General features: G+C 38.7%; 1 protein-coding gene across 1 annotated transcript; it reads left to right on the plus strand.

The window, feature by feature from the left end:
• Window positions 1-2,656: 2,656 nt before the first annotated feature.
• LOC140949905 (uncharacterized) lies at window positions 2,657-19,826 on the plus strand. Its single transcript, XM_073399055.1, has 2 exons — window positions 2,657-3,296; window positions 19,708-19,826. The coding sequence occupies exons 1-2, from the start codon at window positions 2,678-2,680 to the stop codon at window positions 19,824-19,826; spliced, it is 738 nt and encodes a 245-aa protein (XP_073255156.1). The 5' UTR covers window positions 2,657-2,677.
• Window positions 19,827-22,040: the final 2,214 nt, after the last annotated feature.

Raw genomic sequence — 22,040 nt, forward strand, 5'->3', positions numbered from 1 at the left:
AAAAAGTCAACTTTGTGAGGACTAAATCTCAAGAATTTTCTAGAAAATTCAAGAGAAGCGGTGTCTGTTTCAACGATTTGTGACGAGTATTGTAGGTTTACAATTGATTAGTTTTTGATCATTAACCCACTTGCTGGTACAAGCAAAATCAATGCCCCTCAGTGGTAAGCTTAGGAGTTGTATCACATTTCCCTTGGTTTAGAATTGACCCTTGAAGCATTAAAGTTTGGAAGTACAAGCAAAATTCACACACGACAGTTGTACACTTGGGAATTGTTTATTCCCTCAAAACGTTAGCGAGGATAAGCCCTATTGTATTTCTCCACCAATCACATTTTTACTTTTATATTTGTATTATTTTAATTACTGTAACCGTTTATTCTATTCTCACTTAGCTTTTCTCAACCTCGTTCCCAGGGTTCTCTCTCCAGGGGCGGGTAGGAGAGAACCCTGGGAACGAGGTTGAGCTTTTCTAGCCCCTGATGAAGACTCGTTTCAGGCTAGTCGAAATATTGGGCAAATAAATTTGTAAATTATCAACCCTTAGCCAAATTTAAGCAAACTAAATTGAAATAAAGACTTTTCAACTCCACTTTCTGTAAGCGTTTTGTTTATATGTCCGAGTTTTAGCGCTAAATAAGATATAGTAAGCCGTTTCTCCTGTTGCTAGGTGATCGCTTTCTTATTCCTTTTAATAGTGAAAACCGGGCTCAAGGTACTTAGCGGGCAAGCCGAGGCAAGCCTATTGTGTCTATTGTAGTATTCGCTCATTAGTAAACCTGTCCACTTCATTATATATGGAGGAACGCATTTTTTTCCCTACGTTATAACAATGGGTGACGTCATAGACTATCCCTAAAACTACCCTTACCTATCCCTAAACTATCCTTACCTATTCACCAACGAGGCTTAATTTTGTCTGACGTTAGCTTTGTACTTGACTGTCACGCACTCTACTCGTAGCACCTCATATCCATAGAATAGAAATCACATGTCGAGCTTTTCCGGAAGGGGTCTGTCCACGAATTCTATCGCTTGAAAGCGTTGATTACTTTGGAGCAAGTAATTACTTCAGTGGTCGCAAAAATGAACAATCTTAATGGGTGAAACTTAGATGGTGAGGCTCACTGGTCGGGTGTTGTAAACTTTCATTGCATTCAAATGATTCTTGTGATGAGTGTAAGGTTTATTTTCGTCGATGATTGAAATATCACATTTCTACATTGATTTTTGTTTCGCAAGCGAGACGCAACGCTACAAAGAGCGTTCTCAGTGTTGCAATTTGAATGCTCTGCCAAAACTTGTGACAGAATACTTCTTAAACAAATCACTGCTAAAAAGCTTCACTTTATTTTTTATGTAATGCCCTGTACATGTTTCAAACTCTAAGCGGTTCACGGTCAGGACGAGCGTAGGAGCCAACATTGCGATATGAAAAGCGCTTATGAAAAAAAACAACAACAAAACAAAACAATACAAAATCGAACACTGGAACAAACAAAGACCATCCAAAAAAACAGAAAGAGGACGATTACTGGGAGGAGAAGGGACGAGTCCACCCTTTTCTCCTCACCCCCCTCCCCGTCCTTGCCCGCATTTTTCGAACACAACCTATAAGATGTAATTGATGAAAAGAGGATGGTTTCAGTAATTTAACATTTGTAGTTAACATGCAGGATTTAAGGGGTGCCGCTAATTCTATTAGTATTTGAGAGATTTGAAGAAAAAACGTTTCATGTAAGCTATCTTCCGGTCACGTCAATACAGAAATTCATAGAAACGAGAATAAATAATTAGCAGCTTTTAATACGAAAGTTTTCCATGCACAAGAATAGAAATATTTTTCACAATCTACAATTCCTTACTTCAAGGGTGACTCCCTCTAAGACTAATACGATTGGCTTCTGCCAACCATGATCCTAGACTTTCTTCGGAGCGAGAGTAGGAGAGACTCCAGGAACGAGGCTTATGCCTGAACCATCAACTTTTAAACAGGGTTCTATCTAGGGTATTTAAGGGGTAGAAGCTTCCCCCCCCAAAATTCCCAGTTTCCCCGCCCCCCTCACAAATTTTTCGATTTTTACATTAAAAAACTTGACTTGACGAACTTAGGGACGGACCATTAGAAAAGTTATGGAGGGGGGGGGGGGGGGGGGGGAGGGGAATTTTCGGGCCGCAGGATTTTTTTTTTCGATATCAAATTCCTTGCATGAATTTTTTTTAGGCCGTTGCATGAATATTTTTAGGGTTAATTGGCGTGCATGAATTGTTTTTCATTTAATTTTCCTTCTGAGATAAATATTAGCGATAAAAAATCACGACGTTTCGACCTCTCCGAGGTCATTTTCAGGTGTATAAAAGTTCTCTAAATTAGCATAAATAAATTAAAAACAAGTTATAATAGATAAAAATGTGGTGAACGCTAAAATGTGGTAAAATATGTAAAAATGTAAAAAGTGCTAAAAATATTTATAAAGTCAAAAAACAATGGAAATAAAACAATGTTAACAAGAACTACTCTAAACAAATAATTTGGCGCGAATTGAATCGCACTGTTTGTTAAGCGTCGGTTTCAGTTCTTGGATAAAAAAAACAAAACAAAAATAAGACAGTCAAATTTGTTCTGACACTTTCTTAAGATTCTAAAACTTTGTACGAGCAAGTGGACGGTGTAGCTATGGGCTCGCCACTAGGTCCCCTAATGGCAAACGCCTTCATGTGCAAAATCGAGAAACAGCTGGAAACAGAGAACAAGTTGCCTACCTTCTACAAGCGCTATGTAGATGATACACTTAGCGCAATGCCGGATCTGACAGCAGCCTCAGAATTCCTGACGACATTAAACGAGAGTCATCCCTCTATCAATTTTACAATGGAGCTCGAAGAAAATGGCAAGCTTCCCTTTCTCGGAATGAATGTTATCAGGAATGGTTGCCGCCTAGACACCACGGTTTACAGAAAACCAACGGACACTGGACTTCTGCTACACTACCACAGTCACGTTGACGCCAGATACAAACGGTCATTCCTGAACACCATGCTTAACCGTGCGTTTAAACTCTCGTCTACGTGGAAGTTTTTTCACGAGGAATGTGAACGCCTTAAAGAGATCTTCTCCCGACTGCGCTATCCAGACGACCTTGTGCAGTCAACCATTCGCCAATTCATTGAATCCAAAGTGTCCGAGGATTCACACACCCAAGTGGCTGATAAAAGAGAAGCCCCCATCAGAATCATGTTGCCCTTCAAAGACCAGAAATCAGCAAACGTAGTACGTAAACAGCTGGCTGACCTGAGTAGGAAGATCAACGCAGACATCAGCCCAGTTTACACAAGTAGGAAGATCAAAGATGAAATTAAGGTCAAGGAAGACAAGCCGCCTCTTGTGAGTCAACAATGCGTGGTGTATTCTTTCCAGTGTGTGCTACACGTGCCGACACCTACACTAACCAATTGAAGAACACAAAGGATCGGCAATCGGAAACCACCTCAGAGAGCAGCATGATATGGAGCCTGAAGACATCGCACAAAGTTTTAGAATCTTAAGAAAGTGTCAGAACAAATTTGACTTTCTTATTTTTGAAATGTTTTTTATCCAAGAACTGAAACCGACGCTTAACAAACAGTGCGATTCAATTCGCGCCAAATTATTTGTTTAGCGTAGTTCTTGTTAACATTGTTTTATTTCCATTGCTTTTTGACTTTATAAATATTTTTAGCACTTTTTACATTTTTACATATTTTACCACATTTTAGCGTTCACCACATTTTTATCTATTATAACTTGTTTTTAACTTATTTATGCTAATTTAGAGAACTTTTATACACTTGAAAATGACCTCGGAGAGGTCGAAACGTCGTGATTTTTTATCGCTAATATTTATCTCAAAATCGATTTCTAAGAAACTACTTATTAAAATTTTCCCTTCCCCCAATTTTTTTTTTGTTCTTCGCCCGCCCCCCCCCCCCCCCCCCCATAAGTTTTCTAATGGTCCGTCCCTTATTTGATTAGTTTCACAGTACAGGAGTACAGTATTGTTTTGTATGCGTTTTGTTTGAATAGAGCTTGTTTCACTCTCATCTGATTTCTTCAAATTGGAGTTGCAATCCATTTTTATGGTACTATGATCAATTGGTTCATTTTGATAAAACGTCTATCGTCATGGTCTCTGGGAGTATTCTAAACGCTTCCACTGTTCATTTGAATGGCATTGGACACCTTACATATGACGTTATATATCGAAACCTGCATATTATATAGGCGGACACTACAGCATTCCCCGAGGGTGTCCTGTACTTTCAATGGGGGCTCAAGAGACACTTCCTGTTGAAATCGGACCGCGGGTATTTAGACGGAGGAAAAACCGTGCCCGTGAGTCAACCACGACACAGGCTATGTACTCTAAACCGAGTGATACTTAACCTCTGGTTAAGAAACTCTGTTATTTCTCGTCACTCATCAATTCTAAACCATGATAGAATATTTTGAGGAGAATTCGAGTAAATTTTGCCAAACTATAGGAACATTTAGGCGGGTCGAGGTTGCGAAATAAAGTTTCCAAGTCAACGCAGTCTTTCTCCGATTGTTTTGGGAACTAATAGCGGCTAGCTAGTATGCATGTATTCTGGAGCTGAAGAGGAGGCTTTTTGCTTTTTAACTTTCCAGCTCCGCTTTCAGACTGCCGGGTATTTAGCCTTGGTGAGTGAAATCGTGCCGTGAGTCACGCGATGCTACTCACGAAATTTTTCTAGTAAGTGTCGAAACAGCGTCTACTCCGCTCTAAGCCCAAGAAAGCACAATCGCTCCGCTGCGAAGCCAGTTTTGTTTTCCTGATCGCTTGGTTATTCTAAATGAAGATAGAATACTGTCAAACGATTAGAAAAAGGGATTTTGAAGAAATTCTAGAAAATTTTCTGACTGCCGAGCATTTAGTTTTCCGAAAACCCTTCCCGGCTGCCTGGCATATAGCCCGTAGAGTTCCAGTAATTGCAACAATTTTCTGAGAAATGTAACGCCTCAATACACCACGAAAGAGGTTTTTCCCGAGAGACTATCAGACGAGTGTATTTAATTTTTAATACGCCTGCATAACTACGGGAAAATCAAGGGCCTCGATTCCGGAAAAACTATAGCCTGCGTAGCAGTCGCTTGGAAGTAGTGGGCGAAAGAGAGAACGGGCACGCGCGAGGGAGACACGCGTTTCTCCTTCTCGCACGCCCTGTATGGAGAGACTAATTGGCAATTAATGAGCGATGATCAGAATACAATATTTAACAATTAATGAATGAGGCTGAGTATCTTATGAAGAATTATGGAGATCGAGGAGGGTGTTATCCGTCGAGGCCGTAGCCGAGGCGGATAACACCCTCCGAGATCTCCATAATTCTTCATATGATACGAAAGCCGAATTCAATAATTGTTTCATTATTCATTCAAAATAATTCCTACTTAAAAACATGGCTAAAACCAGAGGGTCCAGAGGAGCTTCGTGTGAATAAATGAATTACTTATTTAACGTCTCACCTTGAAAAATGTCTATACCTGTCGCTTAGCACGATTAATTAGCCCAATGGGATCTTTATAAATCTACTGTAAACGATTTCTTCGCTTCTTATCTGACCCAGATCGACTTTTGAAAATCAATAACCGTAAGCCATATCCTCGCTGGCACACGGCACGTCGCCCGAAGGGTGACCGAAGAGCGACCGAGGCACGAAGTACCGAGTAAAAGAAAGGACAAGAGAGGAAACTTGTACCAATTGACCTGACTCGTCCCCAGTCGTCTCTAAGTTGTCTCTACTCATTAATTATTTCATCCCCTCTGTTAAAGAGCCCGTTCTAGTCTTCCACGCCGAATACTAGTAAATGAGAGACGACTGGGGAAGAGTCAGCCAATTGACTTCGCTCGCTGTGAACCGCATCACTCGGTGACGGAAGTGAATGAGACCGGAAACGCAAAAGCAACAGACCGCTGCTAATTCGAGTAATCAAAACATCAGCTGCCGAGGGAGTTTTAAAGATCTCAGAGATCTATGCGAAGGCAACAGAGTTTTAATTGAAGTGAAGATCTTCCAAGACTGGACATTTGTTGTACGTTTCAACAGTCTTCGATGTCTAAAGCAGGTTTTGCTTGTGCGAAGGCTTCCCAGTAGTCACAAAAAGGACAGCCTAAGACGCAAGGGGAACCACCGAAGAATGGCACAGTGTGATAATATTAAAGTTGCCTTGTACGTCCGCCCTACTCAGTGTCACGTTTTCTTGCAAGAGTACACACGACCCGTAAATCACTATCCGTAATAATTTAACATTCTAACAAAACTAACGAGCCGAGGCCCAGCTTGATACAGCATTACAGAAAAACATTACATTCACGGACTTAAGAAAATCGATTAGTTATTCAGATCCAGAAGGCACTTTGGAGAAAACTGGAACCCTTATTCAGCCGTAATAAAAAGCTTTACGCTTCAAAAGAGGTCAAAGAAAATGGGCTTGCATCAGAGGGTAAAAGCTGTAAAAGCTTCAAGAGCATAATCTACCCAGCAGAGAAAAAAAACTTTATTGGAACGAGCAGCATTTTGGCTGAGGCAACAGTCGTGTAGGCTTCCCTTTTATTGCTCCGATCTTGAGCACATTTACTTTACTACGTCATTTCCGTCACCATCTGTTGCGGTGCACAGCGAACGAAAGCGCTATCTCGAAGCCGTAAATTTCGGTTCCCGAAAATGAATTTGAACGCTTTTTTTTATGCCGTTTTCCCACAGTATTTAGCAAATACATAAGAATTCTAGATCAGGTTAGTAAAATCAGGCGATTTCATTCAATTCCATTTGAGTTTCAGGGATTCGAAAATCGGCCCCAAATTTGTTTCCTCCCTTACTGTAAGCCGATCTTGCGAGCCCTCAGTCTCTTGGTTTGCGGTCTATAGAATGTGTAACGAAACTGTAACGCGATCAAAATATCCCACTTTTTCAGAGGTTTTCGACGGGTTTTGATGTTCTAACGACAAACACATCTCCTCTGAACCCTGTGCTAAAACATGCTAACCTCCATCGATCCATCGATGTTAAGTTCATCTTCGATAGAACACGTTTAGGTTTGTCCAGCTCCGCAAATATTCTCCAAATAGCAGATGTCGCCCTTCGAGTTGTCTTCTTGCTGTTCTTGCCATGTTTTTAGCTATGTTTTCGACTAGTTCTTACTCTTGAAACGAGTGAAATGTCCGCCATTTTTCAAGTTCACAATCAAAACAACTTTCAACTTTCAACTTCAACTTTATTTAAATTTGAAAATATAGCAAAAGATACATTGGGACTGGCCTGCAGTTAGCGAGGCTATTCGAGGCAGGCCAGGCTACATAATTTACAACAAACTAGACAAATACAAAGAAATTAGGCGTTATATAAGTATATACATTTTACATTAAATAGATACGTTCTACTTAAATGCAAGGATAATAATTAAAGTGAAATTTTAAAAATAAAATAAAATGAAAATAAAGGACAAGAGAATTACTTTTTCATTTTCACGATGATCGTATCCACATCAATATAGGAGTCTTCAGTTTCAAGGAAATCGAGAAGCATTTCTTTTAGTGATCTTTTAAAAGCTTTTTTCGGTCTTTCTTTAAGAATTTGAGGTATCCCATTCCAAATTTTGACCCCAACACGCGAAAAAGCATTTCGTTTGACATTGAGTCGAGATTCTTTAGTATAAAAATGTTCAGAGGTTGAGGCACGTGTGTTGTAAGTATGAACACTAGAAATTCGAGAGAAGAGTTTCGAAATATTAACCGGAGCAGTGTTTTTATTTACATCATACATAAGACTACAAACGGATTCATAATATAGAGACTGTAAAGGTAGAATTTTTGCATTGACAAAAAAAGGTATTGCGTGGTCGTTTGTTTCAGCAAAATATATTAAACGCAGTGCACGTTTTTGAAGGACAAGAATTTGGTCGAGGAAAGTTTTACACGCGTTGCCCCAAGAGATAAGACCATAAGTTAGATAAGGTGTAATAAGTGACTGATAAATATTTAAGAGGGTGCAAGTGGGAACAATATGTCTTAATCTCGCAATTAGCCCAATTGTTTTACTTATTTTATTTGCAACAGAGTGAATATGGGTCTTCCAAGATAGATTTTCATCAATTAACAGTCCAAGATATTTAATAAAGTTTTTGCGTTCAAGGGTAACCTTTTTATTGCTTTCATTGTCAAAAATATTAACCTGGGGATCATAGTTGAGTTTTTTTTGATATGGACGAAAAATTACATAGTTTGACTTTTTAATATTCAGGGAAAGTTTGTTTGAAGTCAGCCAGTTATACAAGTTGTGTAATTCTGCATTTACTGTTAGTTCCAGTGTCTTTAAATCTTTATGAGCATAAAGAGCGTTAGTGTCATCAGCAAAAAGGAAAAATTGGAGTTTGCTCGAACAATATTGGATGTCATTTATATAAGGCAAGAAGAAAAGTGGACCTAGGACAGATCCTTGGGGTACGCCGCAATTGATATTTAGTTTACTAGATATATGAGAGCCGATTTCAGTGCTTTGTGTGCGATTTGATAAATAAGAGGAAAACCATTGATTGACAATTCCACGGAAGCCATAATAATTTAGTTTATCAAGTAAAATAGTATGATTCACAGTGTCAAAGGCTTTTTTTAAGTCAATAAAAACACCACATGAAAAGAGTTTTTTGTCCATATTGGTTTGTATAGATTCTACCATATCAAGGATAGCATGTTGGGTTGAGTGAGCTTGACGAAAACCATATTGAGACGAATATAATAGGCTGTGCTTTTCAATAAAGTCTCTCATTCTGTCGTACATAATTTTTTCGAAGATTCTATTGAATATTCTATTCTATTGAATATATTGAATATATTTGATAATAATGAAATTGGCCTATAATTAGAAGTGTCGGTCTCGTCGTCAGCTTTGAAGATAGGTATAATTTTAGATATTTTAAGTTTTTGGGGGTAAGCCCCAAGAGAGACAGATGTATTGAGAATATCTGAAAGAACTGGAGATATGACTTCGCTTGAGTATTTAAGAAGTTGAGTAGGACAGGAGTATAAGCCATGCGATTTGCTGTTTGGTATAGATAAAATTTGAAATTGAATTTCGGATGGAGTTACAGGTCTGAAGAAAAACGAAACTTCTGGCGAACTGGAGTTTCTTAGGTAGTCTATGAAGGGACGCTCTGCCGGTGGTAGTTTGCTTGCTAAGATGTTGCCAACATTTGAAAAATGTTTATTTAAGATATTAGGTATACGCGAGGAATCATTAGTAAGTTTATTGTTGTTATCTGGGTCTTTTAATTTACTAACAGATTTACCCTTTCTTTTGCAGCGATTTAATAACTCATTTATGCCTTGCCATGTTTTTTTTCATATTACTTAAATTGTTATTAAAAAAGGCGCAGTAATAGTGTTTCTTACTCAGACGTATAAGACTGCAAATTTTATTTCGATAGTATTTATACTTTTCCTGATCGCCAATTTGGTACAGTCTGTTTTTTTCTTTGATTGACGTTCTTATACCTTTTGTAATCCAAGGCTTTGAAAATTGTTTAATCCAACGTCGAGAAAGGGTTTTAATCGGTGCATGTTTATTTATAATTTTATTAAAATTTCTATAGAAAGTTGAGAATAGCTCGTCTACATTATTTGCGTGCGTTTTAATGATGCAACTCCAGTCGATCGTAGTAAGGTAAACTCAACCTCGTCCCCAGGTCTTCTCGGTTAACGGTGCCTTAACCTGCGAAAACGCTGCATTTTTGATGTCATTTCCTCGTTAAACACAAAATTCTTCCAAATTTGGTCATCAGTAACTGGTTATGGTGAATTAAACGAGTGCTTTTAGCCAATCAGAATCGGGAAAATATTTTGAATGAATAATAAAAAGTTTTAATAAACTTGTGGCCCTCATTAAAGATTTGAAAAACAAAAATTACAATTATAGAATATATCTAACCGATTTTTTGACTGAACCACTAAAGAAATTTGCAGTCATTTGAGTGAAAAGGCGTCAAAAGGCAGGTTTCTTAAGCCTGAAAAGCTCCAAAATCACAGTAACGAAGAAAAAGGAAAGGACAAGAAGAAAGAGCGAGGAGAAGGGAAAAAAAGCAATGGTTGCGCTCTTAGTTTTTATAATAGCTACTTTGGAAATAGGTTTTGGCCGAAAAAATTGGTTGGACGCAAAACTGGTCCATTTGGCGATAACGTTTTCAAAAATCCGGGTAGATGTAAATAAAGTCAAATACAGAATATTTAAGATAAAAATTAGATAAAAAGTGGAAGAGAAATACGATAAGAAGAACTAGATACAGTTTAACAATATTTCGATAAAAAGTGTTAAAGCTGATTATAACTTACTATTTAAAAAAATTACCGGACTAAACTAAGATCGTTGAGGTTTTTGCTCTGGGCAGTATTAATACAAGAATATGGAATTGAATAGTTATATGTTTTTGTGGGTTTGAAAGCCTTCTAGGTACACAACGTTAAATAGCGTTCCTGTAAAATAAGAAATGTCGCAGTAATTTATTCCGTCACAATTTGTGAACAAAAGACAAAGGATTATGCACCATTAGAGAGCTGCGAGCAGTAAACTGCAGCACCGTCGTTTTTCATTTGATGTTTACAGCCCTCCATAACCAGTCTGCACTATCCGAGGTAGACCAACCCTTGCATAGCCCCTAGACCTCATTATTCCGGGCGACCAATGCGTTTCGGGTCACGTGGTCCGAGCGAAGAAGTGAGCGCTTTTCCCACCCGTTTGCCTCGGATACGCCACCAAAGTGTTTGACCGAGAAGGCCTTGGAAAATGTTGTGCAGCGACTCGGCAAGATCAGAACCCTTCGATCTGCAATCTTCATCTGCTTAAAGTTCCGGAAGTAACGACTTCTTTACTTTCGGATTTAGCAGCGTTTTTCTATCGCCACTTTTGGAGGGTCTCTATACTTTCATGGGGTCGCTACTTTCGGGTAGCTAAGACGTGAATAGTACATAAGCCGTACGAAGTTGCAATAAAAATATCGCAACAATTGTGAAAACATGCACACTTTTTATTTCGAAAAACTTGTTTCATGTTATTGCTTTTTAAAATAAATATTCGACAGAATTGTTTAATTACGGTGTGGGTATTTACCGACAAAAGGAATAAGATGTAATGTACCTTTTGAGTTACATAAAGGAACGTCAAAGACCCAAAACCGCTAAAAAATAAATCTCGATCATTTTAGTAAACGGCTTTTGTTAGATAACTATCATTTCCGTTATTTCTAGCAAGAAGGGAAATCACTTTTGAAGTCGCTACTTTCGGAGGGTCGCTACTTTTGGCATTTGCTAACACCTGTGAAATTGTATAGCTACTTTCGGAGGGTCGCTACTTTTAGTATTTGCTAACGCCTGTGAAATGTTATAGCTACTTTCGGGGAATAGCCTGCGTTGCAGCCGGCCCACACACTCGTCTAAACCATTAATTTGAAGGTTTAGAGCGTCTACGACGCAGGCAATCGGAGGCTTGTTACTTTGGGAATTATTGTATCACACGAACTCCGAATTCAAGAATTGTTGGGATAATTCAAAGTTTATAACATCCTCACTCTTATTACTGACTTTCTATAAAACGTCTGCTGGCTTGTCAATTTCAAAATATGAACACTTTTTTTTCCTTGCAGGTACTCCTAAAAAGCAGATGATGATTTTTGCATATTCTTTCATTTGCTCTGTTCAATAAATGCAAATCGATATCGAAACAATGCGGAGTTTCGCTACCTGTGGTGAACCGCGTCGTTAGCCAATGACGTCACAAGGATGTTTTGCGATAATTCGGAAAAAGTTAGTCACCATAGCGGTTTCTGCTTTCACAGGAATGAAAACTTTAGTGGCTACCTTGCCTTTCTTTCTGACTTGTCTTCTGCTTGAAATGAGAAATGCTCTTCTGGCAAATGGGCTGAAAGAATTTTCAAGGGGGAAACTGACTGATTCTTGGGAGCATTTGCCACTCTTCCGTGAAGCCGCTCAAAGCGGAGCTAAAAAGCAAACGGTTAGCAACACGGAAGACACGACTTTTTATGTCGCCGACCAGTTTAATGGCATGGTAAGTAGATCTACGAATCCAAGACAGTTTCTACAAGGGGTGATGAATGGTCCATTAAAATTTTTAACTGCTTCCAAAATCTTACCTTTGCTCGATTTGCTCGCAAAATCTAAACGAGTGCTCGTTTGCTTGGTTCCCAAACTTATTTGCAGTTGCTCGCACTCGCATGCTCGTTTTCTTGTCAGTATTGCTCGAGAGTGTGTGGATCCTTCTTTAGATTAAAGTAAATGTAATTCTGTATGGTTCTTAATTCCTATGAATATGGCTATCACTAATTCAGTGGAAATACACGCGATAAATGACAACGATAAATAATAAATTAGCTAATCTAGCTATATATGGTTCAAAAGAGGAGATATGTTTACCTTGAGTTCTTCTGAGTTTCTCTATCACTCTACTCACTGGGCTTTAATTAAGCCGTGTTTTCAATAAGAACGGTTTGGAAGCTTTAGGATTCTTCCAGAAGAGGTTGATATGACACGAGGATCTTGTTCCTCTTCAAGTTCTCAGCTTCATCCACATCAGTCATGTCCCTTTCTTCTTCCCCCTTGTACGCTCGAGACATTCTTAGTAGGGCTCTTTGTTTAAATCGATATGAAAATCTTCGTCTGTGAACTGCACTTCCCAAACGGTTCCAATCACACGATGTTTCTCTACCTGAGTTGTGAACTCGTAATTGAATATTAGACAATCTTTAGGATCGCTTGCGTACAGGTGTGTTTTTACTTTAGACGAAGCGTCTCTTAAGGTTTTGTGCAAGCTTTCCTAAAATAAAGTGTCCACTGATCTCTTTTAACTTAGCGATGAGTATCACATCGTCTTTTTAAAACATTTTCTGTTTTATTTTAAAGAAAAGGATTTCCATATGGATTGCTGCAAGCGGAAAATATAACTGAAGTGCTCGCTGCTCGCGAGTTACACTCTCTAAACTGCTCGCTGCTAGCAAAGCAATTTTTTTTATCTCTGCTCGTGCTTGCAAAAAAATCGCAGTGCTTGGATGCTCGCGAATGCTCGCAAAGACCATTCGTCACCCCTTCTACAGGAATCCAAGGTGAGCTTTCTCTACTTGCTTCATCGATTTCTTTTACTCCGGTCGATTTGGTCGATTTGCCGCTCACAGCGGAGCTAGAATGCAAACAGCTAGGGGACCGGGGGGGAAGGTTAGAAAGATCAAAATTTCTGTAAGCCCCCGCTGCCGACCATGTAAATAGCAAGTGACCCCCCTTCTTTATTCAATATTTACGTGATGACCGCCCCCCCCCCCCCCCCACCTCATAACTCCTCTTATATTCTCTATAAATAATTATTAAAATGTATGTAACAACACAGGTAGCCAAAGCTCAATATGAGAGTACGTGCGGTTGCATAATTTTCAAAATGGCCGCCATTATAAAGGATTTGTATGGGAAATTCAGGTAATAGATTCGAGAAGATAAATACTCGCATGAACTTCCAATGAAATACGCTTTACCTTGTTTGGCTTGGTGTCTTCTTGCTTCCTGTGTGGTTATTTTCCCGATCCGTTGCGATTTAAGCAATTTCCTTTTTCCCTAGTTTCCGCTAATAATTCTCTCTCCCCGCCGGGTGTCGCCTTTTCTCGCGTGGGGTGATTTTCACGCGCGCTCGCGTTTCGCTAGCTCTACTATCCCTGAGGAAAAATTTGGGAATACTCGTAGTCTAGTTTTTCTTGGGTATTGAAGAGACAAGCATTTCGTTAAAAGAAAATTCGTCAAACCATATTAAAGCAGATAGGTTTGGATTCTTTATTAGCTAAAATTTGAAATAGCAATGAAGTTTAGAGTGCAAACAGAATCCCTGTCAAATACAAATGACTAAATTTTATAAAATAGTGATGCTTCAAATAAACAAGAGGCAATGTGTTTAGCAAAAATTTGTACAATTTAGTATTACTTATTATTATTATTATTAGTATTTTTTAAAACTTCAACACTTTATTGCAAACATTACAAAGTATTACAAAACAAAACATTGAATAAATAATTAAATAAATTACACTACTTTACACAAAAGAGCCATGGTGATTATATAATTAAAACTTATAGTAAGCACAGAAGAGGTTTCCATAGAGAGTGAAACTTGTTAATTAGCCCTTTGGATTGGAATATACATTTATGTACAATTAGCTTGCCTTTAACAAAATCAAAAAACAGGTCGATGTTAGGGGTCTTCTGTTCGAATCTCTGAGTAAAAATGTGTCTCTTTCCCAGTAAAATAAAATAATTGAAAATTAGAGTTCTTTTGTCTTCTGGATTGTAACCATAAAGTATGCTTAATTCATCTACAAGGTAACAGTCTCCGCTTTGATGATTCCACCAGGAGATTATTTTTGCCCAGAAACTGTTAATTTCGGTACAATTGACTAGCATATGGGGAAGTGTTTCTAAAGAGTTACAATGAACGCAGAGCGGGGAGTTTGAAATCTTCTTCTTATATAATTTCCTGCTATACGGTAAAATATTGTGGATTATTTTGTACTGGAACATACATAATTTAGTATCCTTGGTTAAGCGAAATGGCAAAGTGTAAATTACTTTAAGCTTGTCAGAATCAAGACCTAGTCTGCATAGCCTAGAGCTAGCCAAAGGTTCCTGGAATTTCCTTTCTATTAACCGTTTGCGAATACTTTTGCAGCTGTTTTCAGCTGTTCGTTTCAACTTCTGCTCACTGAAATTAGAGTCCAGCTTGAGAGCTGCACATTTCCATTTGTCTGGAATGGTCGTACTGTTTTACATATACTGTTTGTACTCTACTATTTAACTGCTTTACCCATCTTGGCCAATGGACCCATCTTAAAATATACCCCGCTCTACATAAATAATGACCGGTCCCTAGCAACACGGAAGACATGGCTTATTATGTCGCCGAGCGGTTTAATGGCACGATAAGTAGATCTACGAATCCAAGACAGTTTCTACAGGAATCCAAGATGTGCTTTCTGTGCTTGCTTGATCCATTTCTTTTATTCCGGTCGATTTGTTAACGAAACAATGGACGGTTATACCTAAGGAATGATATTAAAATGAAGACGTAGATGTAGCAGCAACACTCACGGGCTAATATAACGAAATATAAATTGCCGAACGGTCGCGGCGGTTTAAACTGTGTCAAAGGACATTAACGCAGGATCTTCGTGTGTAATGACTTCTTCCTTTTGTATGAAAAACCTGAATTAAGGTTTTCTTAACATATACTTTATAACAATATCTTTATCTATCCTATCAAAGCTGACTTTACTCTGTATTTCGTACATAACTGATATGCCTAACTTCTGCTCGTACTTCCGTAGTTGTTCATTTTCAAATCGGAAGGACTAGTCCGTAGTTGTTCATTTTCTAATCAGAAGGATTGGTAAACATACGTAAATCGTTTTTGCTGGAATTTTTACAGTGACTGATACATTTTTAGCATTAAGGGCTCATATATATGTGACGCTGTACAGCTATTTCAAGAAAGGTTGTCGACAAAAAAATATAACCCGACAATCCCCAAAGGCATTGTGGGATATGATCAATACACTGTTCCTGATACTGTAGCTGTGGAACGTACATTTGCTGCTTTCCTTTAGCACTCGCAAACATACGTCCGTGGCCTCTCGTGCAATTCTTTGAAATTCCTTTGAAGAACAGTGAACACGAAGCCACCCACAATACCTTTCGGGATTGTCGCGTTCACTTTTTCCAAATAAAACCAGCCTGAATATTGTTTGGTTTTTGCCTTGTTTGACGAAGTAATTTGAGGCGGTCACTGAAGCCTTTCGATATTCCTCATTGCTTACAGGCACAAGTTCCAAGTAAAATGCAAAGAGTAGATGAGGGTTCCGACTACACAAGAAAGAGAAGATCGTTATCTGATACTCGAACAGGTAAATATGAAAGAGTTACCCATGTAGCCTGCGTAGCTGGCGGGATTTATCGTGCGCCACTATTTCATTCCATAGGTGCTTTTGTTAAGTTTTCTCTCAACCTCGGTCCTAGGTTCCTCTCCTACTCGTCTCCCGGAGTGAGAGAGGGGACGAGTAGGAAAGAAACCTGGGACCGAGGTTGGTTTGGAGTTTGCTTAGGCTGTATAGCAGCGAGAAGAATGGGAAGGAGTCAAAAGGCACTCATCCACTGTGATACCTCCAGCACCACAGGCTAGTCGACTCCCGATAACTCGAACCTTTTAGGGAAATCGAACAGCGTGCAAAGAAAGTAGTACAAACATTAACCACAAGGGACTGCAAAGGACCGCAGACGAATATGCCGAAGAACGTAGGATCTATAAAGACCTGATCAGCAAAAATAATAATGTAGACATATTAAATTCTGCAAGCAGAATACTGCAATGCTGATCGTACTACGTAGTACGTTCTTCGGCATATTCGTTTGCGGTCCTTTGCAGTCCCTTGTGGTTAATGTTTGTACTTTATGAATTTTTGGGCCGTAGATCTTTTATAGATCCGATATGCTGCAATTTTGCATGGTTTTGTCCATGTGTTTTAGGTTGGTTTTGCCAACTCTTTATTTTCTCTGCGAGACATCAACTTGACACTTGGACTCTTGCCCCTCAGAAGACACGTGGTATGACGTGATTCTGTGGGTGTTAGGAGTTCTGGGTCAGAGCTAAAATCAGAGTGCGCGGATAATTTTTCATCAGAGCCTGATCTCTGGTTGTTACGCTATACTGACGCGCCCCAGAGAGGGCGAAACAGCTGTCTATGGCTACAATCCCGCTCTGTTTTGAGTTCTTTCGGTGTCCTTTTGATGTCTTGTAGAGTTAAATTTCACGCAGTACGATCAGCATTGCAGTATTCTGCTTGCAGAATTTAATATGTCTAAAGAAAGTAGTGTCCGATAGCCCGGGGCGAGTGGGTTTTGCGATCGGACTGGTGAATTCTGTTATTAGGGCGAGTTTAAGTTTTTTGAGGAATTTGAATTACAGAAGAACTGTGAAATCAATCCACGCATCAAAACGTTTTGGGGGCTAGCTAAAATGATGTTTGGGCTAGTAAATGTCAGCTTCAGCTTGCCACAATGGCAAGCTGTAAAACAGACTTTCTTTGCATCCTGTCGAAAAAAGTTCGAGTTATCGGGAGTTTAAAGCAAATAACCGGAAATAAGGAAATAAGCAAATGGATGCAGAGGGAATGCAATTAACCAACAATGTATACAGAGATGGACACTGAATTGGATCTGGAGTGACAAAAAAAGTAAAGACAAAGAATTGACACGGTTGTTTTAAAATAAATTCGTGTTTCGGACATCAGTATACGATTGTTTCCGACTTGTCGCGCTTAAAACAAGGTTCGAGTTATCGAGGGTAAAATTGTATAGAAATGATCCGAAGGGAATCTTCGAGTTATCGAGGGTTCGAGTTACCGAGGGTAAAATTACAGTAAATGTATGAAGGAAATGTAGGGGAAATCGACTTTGGTTCGAGTTAGCGCGAGGTTTGAGTTAGTGATGGGTCGAGTTATCGAGAGTCGAGTTTAGATTTAAAATTGCAAATAACATATAAGTAGTTTCTTAGAAATCGATTTTGAGATAAATATTAGCGATAAAAAATCACGACGTTTCGACCTCTCCGAGGTCATTTTCAAGTGTATAAAAGTTCTCTAAATTAGCATAAATAAGTTAAAAACAAGTTATAATAGATAAAAATGTGGTGAACGCTAAAATGTGATAAAATATGTAAAAATGTAAAAAGTGCTAAAAATATTTATAAAGTCAATGGAAATAAAACAATGTTAACAAGAACTACTCTAAACAAATAATTTGGCGCGATTCAATTCGCGCCAAATTATTTGTTTAGAGTAGTTCACTTAAATGCTTAAAAACTTCTTAAACTTACTTCAACAACATTGTGAAAGGTTTGAACCCAGGAGTCATTTCAAGAGTAGGTTCTGAGTTTGATCGTCCGGATGAACGTCCTGAATAGGACTGTTGTTGTTGACAGTGACTGACGTTTCGACAACCTGTGCGGTAGTCATCATCACAGTAAACGTTTTTCATCTTCAGAGTCAAAGTGAGTTGCAACAACATTATTCAGTTGCCAAAGTATCTATGCCTTAAAGAATACTTAAATAATATTTGTTGGTGCATAGTAATTACACAATTAAAAAACTTTTTTCTTTTCGCTTCCCCCCCCCCCCCCCCCCAAAAAAAAAAGAATGCCTTATCACCTGTTAAAGAGATCACTACTTCCTGCTGCTGTTATGGTAAAGACTACGGGAGGTAAGTATAGCTTTTGCTGGTTGCGAAGTTTAACTACTACTGCAATGACGTCAAGGGTACCGAAAACGTCACTATTTTTAAAACGCCTTCAAGTTTTTCCAAAGTTTGCGGCTTTAATTTCAACTCGCCTTAAAGGGGCTATGTCGTGCTAATTGCTATCTTTTTCAAAAGCTTAAACTTTTTTCCCATCGGTTGAATTCAAAAAACATTGCTCCAGTTTTTTCATTTAAGACTATAGTTTTGCCTTGAAACTGTTTCTAGTCTTCTTTTGCTACGGATGGCAAGGATGTAAGTGAATTGAAAGTTGAAAAAATTGGACCACCTGTTTCAAGTTTTAATGCAATGCCTACAAACTCATCAAAAAAAATTATCATGCTTTTTGTTCCCTGATGAAATTTTTTTGATACCTTCTTCATAACGCTACAGGAGCATTTTATGTATTGGTAAAGACACTTAATTAATCTTGACGTTTCTGTGAAACTGTCCACCTACCCCTCCCCTAAACCAACATTAAGACTTAGTTCTTACTTAGGGCAAAATGTTGGCTTAGGGGAGGGGTAGGTGGGCACTTTTACAGAAACGTAAAAAGATCCGGCACTATTAGTAAGTAATGGGTTATACATAGAAGTGACCTAAAACAGCAGTATCCTTCTGAGGTAGCCCCTTTAAATGTCAACGTAGGTAAGTTTAAAAGGGTAAACAAAAATTCGTCCTAGTGTGTTTACGTCTTCTTCTAAAATGCGTGCTGGACGCCCAATATTGAATTTTTGTTAATCTTAAGGTACCGTAAATTCCCTATTAAGCCCCCTCTCTTTAGCAAACCCTCCTCCCTTTTCAGGGGAAGACAGTTAATCACTAAGCCCGCTCTCTCTTTAAGCGCCCCCCCTCCCCTCCCCCTCATTATTCGTCGCTAGTAAATGATAAACTATATTAATCAATCACGACTGTAAAACTTCGTGTGGACTTATCTTGGATGGTTTATTCACCAACTTGAACTTCGGATTTGTTTTTGATCCTCTGCTGCATGATGTCCAGCTTCTCGTACTTGAGCTTTTCCACACCGCGTTCTAATTCTTTATGGAGAACTGATACTATTGTCTTTGCTAAATTAAAAAAAGCCCCCCCCTGACAAATGTGTTTGAAATAAGGCCCCCGAGGGACTTAATAGAGGATTTATTGCTTTTTTCACCCTTCTTGTTGCCGTCGTCTTCATTGCTAAAGCTTCAACGCATCAACTGTTTTTTTTTTTTTACTGTAATCAAATATGACTTTGGACCGTAATAAAGTTCCAAATGTGTCGCGGCATTTTGGGTGATAATTTCTTGTTTTGGTTTGAAGTAACCATCTGTGATTTTGTTTGTAGCGGAAAGTGCACCTCGTGATGTTAGAGCAGAACCGTACAATTCATCGGCTGTGAAGCTAACTTGGCAGGAACCAATCCCCAAACAAACGCAAGAAGAGGTTAGGGTCTTGCAGGGGTAATTTTAAATAACCTAAATAATGATTAGCATAGTGCCTTTAACTTGGCAACTTAAAGGGACTGGTTCACGATAATGCGCATGCGCGCCGTTTGTCTCTTCAGAATAAATTTGTCGGGTCAACACTAAATTCGAAATCGCCATTACCGGTACAATCATTGAAAATCCTTCGTTATATTCGGACATCCGTAGCTTTGGCTGGTCTAGTTATACTTCGGTAGTGGTGATTAACGTGTGGTTGTGTCGTTTGACTGGTTACGTTTTAAGAAGACGCAAAAAATAATGTTTTGATCATGGAGGTTCAGAAGAGCATCGTGGCCGTCCGGCAACAGGACGTTCTCAACAGTCTTTGGAGATAGAGAAGCTTAGCCTATCGATCTAGTATGGTTCTAGGAGTAGTGTGTGGCTTACGAAAAGAATACACGACACTTGGAAAGTGGTTAAAGGCATGAGTTCGTTCAACTTTGATTTGATTTTTGGCTCCGACCTTTAGTTATACCGCAACAGGCCGCGCGATCTTCACCGATCTGGTACACTTGAAATGTTCCTTGTATCTTTGCTTTACGATCGAGTATGTTTAAGAATTGATGTTTTTAAAATAAATTATTGCCTGAATATTCTGTTTATAATCTACATTCTTTATGTGTGCTACTCGATAACATTTGTTTTGCGGAACACTGACTCGATGCAACGGGAATGAATTTGTTCATTTGCTGATAAGCAATTGAAATTTATGCTCAATTAAGAATAATCTTTATACTCATACGTTGTGTGTTTTTGTCACCGGTCAGGCGCTATTTATAGGTATTTCTGGGTTTATATAAGGCGAACTGAGAGAACAGTAATAAGATGTTTGTTGACAAATTTTGTTTGCCCATCGGTGACTGCTTTGTTAGCGTGGGTACGACCTCGTAAAAATACACGTTGGGAAATGTTTGTTTCAAAGCAGGACAGGGCTGTAAATCTTAATCTTATCGGCTGGAATATATATCTGAAGAGTAGCAAAGAATAAACTTGAATTATGGGGAAAAATAAAATCAAACCAAATGCCCGGAAATACTCTCGCGTCGCGAACAATTAATTTGAATCTTGTAAATTTACTTGCGTGCATCTAACTCTCTTCCGATTGGTTGAAAAACAATCAGCTACTGTCAGAACTCACACATGCGCATTATCGTGAACCAGTCCCTTAACAATGGAAGTACTTCACGAAACCCTATAAAGTGTCTATTCGTCATGTTCTAAAATAGTAAAAAACTGGGTACGATATGCGACCACAAAGCTTTGTGGGATCATTTGGAGGGACCGCATGAAGGTCAGCAAACGTGGCGCACTTATGGCTCAAAATAAATTGCACTGTTGCCGGTTGTATTACTGAACCAGCTAAAGAATTTTTAGCATGGTCAGGTCCCTATTCAGACTGGGCAAAGTGTTAAAAATAACACGACAGTAATTTGAAAATACTAGCCTAAATAACAAAAACATGGAGTAAAAACGTTATGGTGTAGATGTTCTAGTTAATTTTTGTTTTTCTTTCGTTTTGGGGTTTGGTAATGTATGCTAATTAAGTTGAAACAAAGGAGAAATAAAAATTACCTGAGATAGAAGATTAACTACAACATAGATTATAAATGCTTTTTTTACATTGGTCTCTTATTTACGTGTCCAGACAAATGGTCATCTTGGCAGGTTATTGTTCGTTAACCAGCTGTTATGCCCTGTGCACTATAGGGTGCTTCGTTCCAAACTGCAATTATAGTTCCAGAAATGTCACTTATCTTCACTTCCTCTGCTGCCCCTTTAAAGTATCCCGATAGTCCTTGCGACCATAAGTCGTGCCAGTTCCCCACTTGTTTAGAACATGGCTAATTACAACTTCGTCTCCAGGTCATTTCTTTAAGAATTTGGGATGGGCGGGAAAGCGGAATCGGCTAGGATGTTCACAAGCTTTGAGGCTGATGGATGGATGATTACGTAACATAAAAGAAAGCCAATAGACCAGTTTCGAATTAAAAATTACCGGTGAATACAAACATTAACGACACATTCATGCAGGGTTAGCCGAGACTTAAAGTAACATATTCAGAAATTCCGGCAATTGCAAGTAAGTGTTTGAAATTTGAATATAACGAATACAGAGCAATAAACAGGTCTTTTTCTCGTTGAATTTGCGAATATATTTACTTCAGATGGAGGCTAAGCCTGTAAAAAATGTGTC

Source organism: Porites lutea, chromosome 10, assembly GCF_958299795.1.
Source record: "Porites lutea chromosome 10, jaPorLute2.1, whole genome shotgun sequence".
NCBI classification, from domain to species: Eukaryota; Metazoa; Cnidaria; class Anthozoa; order Scleractinia; family Poritidae; genus Porites; species Porites lutea.

Excerpts from the sequence above, each read along its gene's own strand:
- LOC140949905 (XM_073399055.1), top strand. The coding sequence starts at position 2,678 with ATGGGCTCGCCACTAGGTCCCCTAATGGCAAACGCCTTCATGTGCAAA. Across the intron at positions 3,297-19,707 it reads TAAACAGCTGGCTGACCTGA|CGGAAAGTGCACCTCGTGAT; the intron begins GTAGGAAGATCA and ends TTTTGTTTGTAG.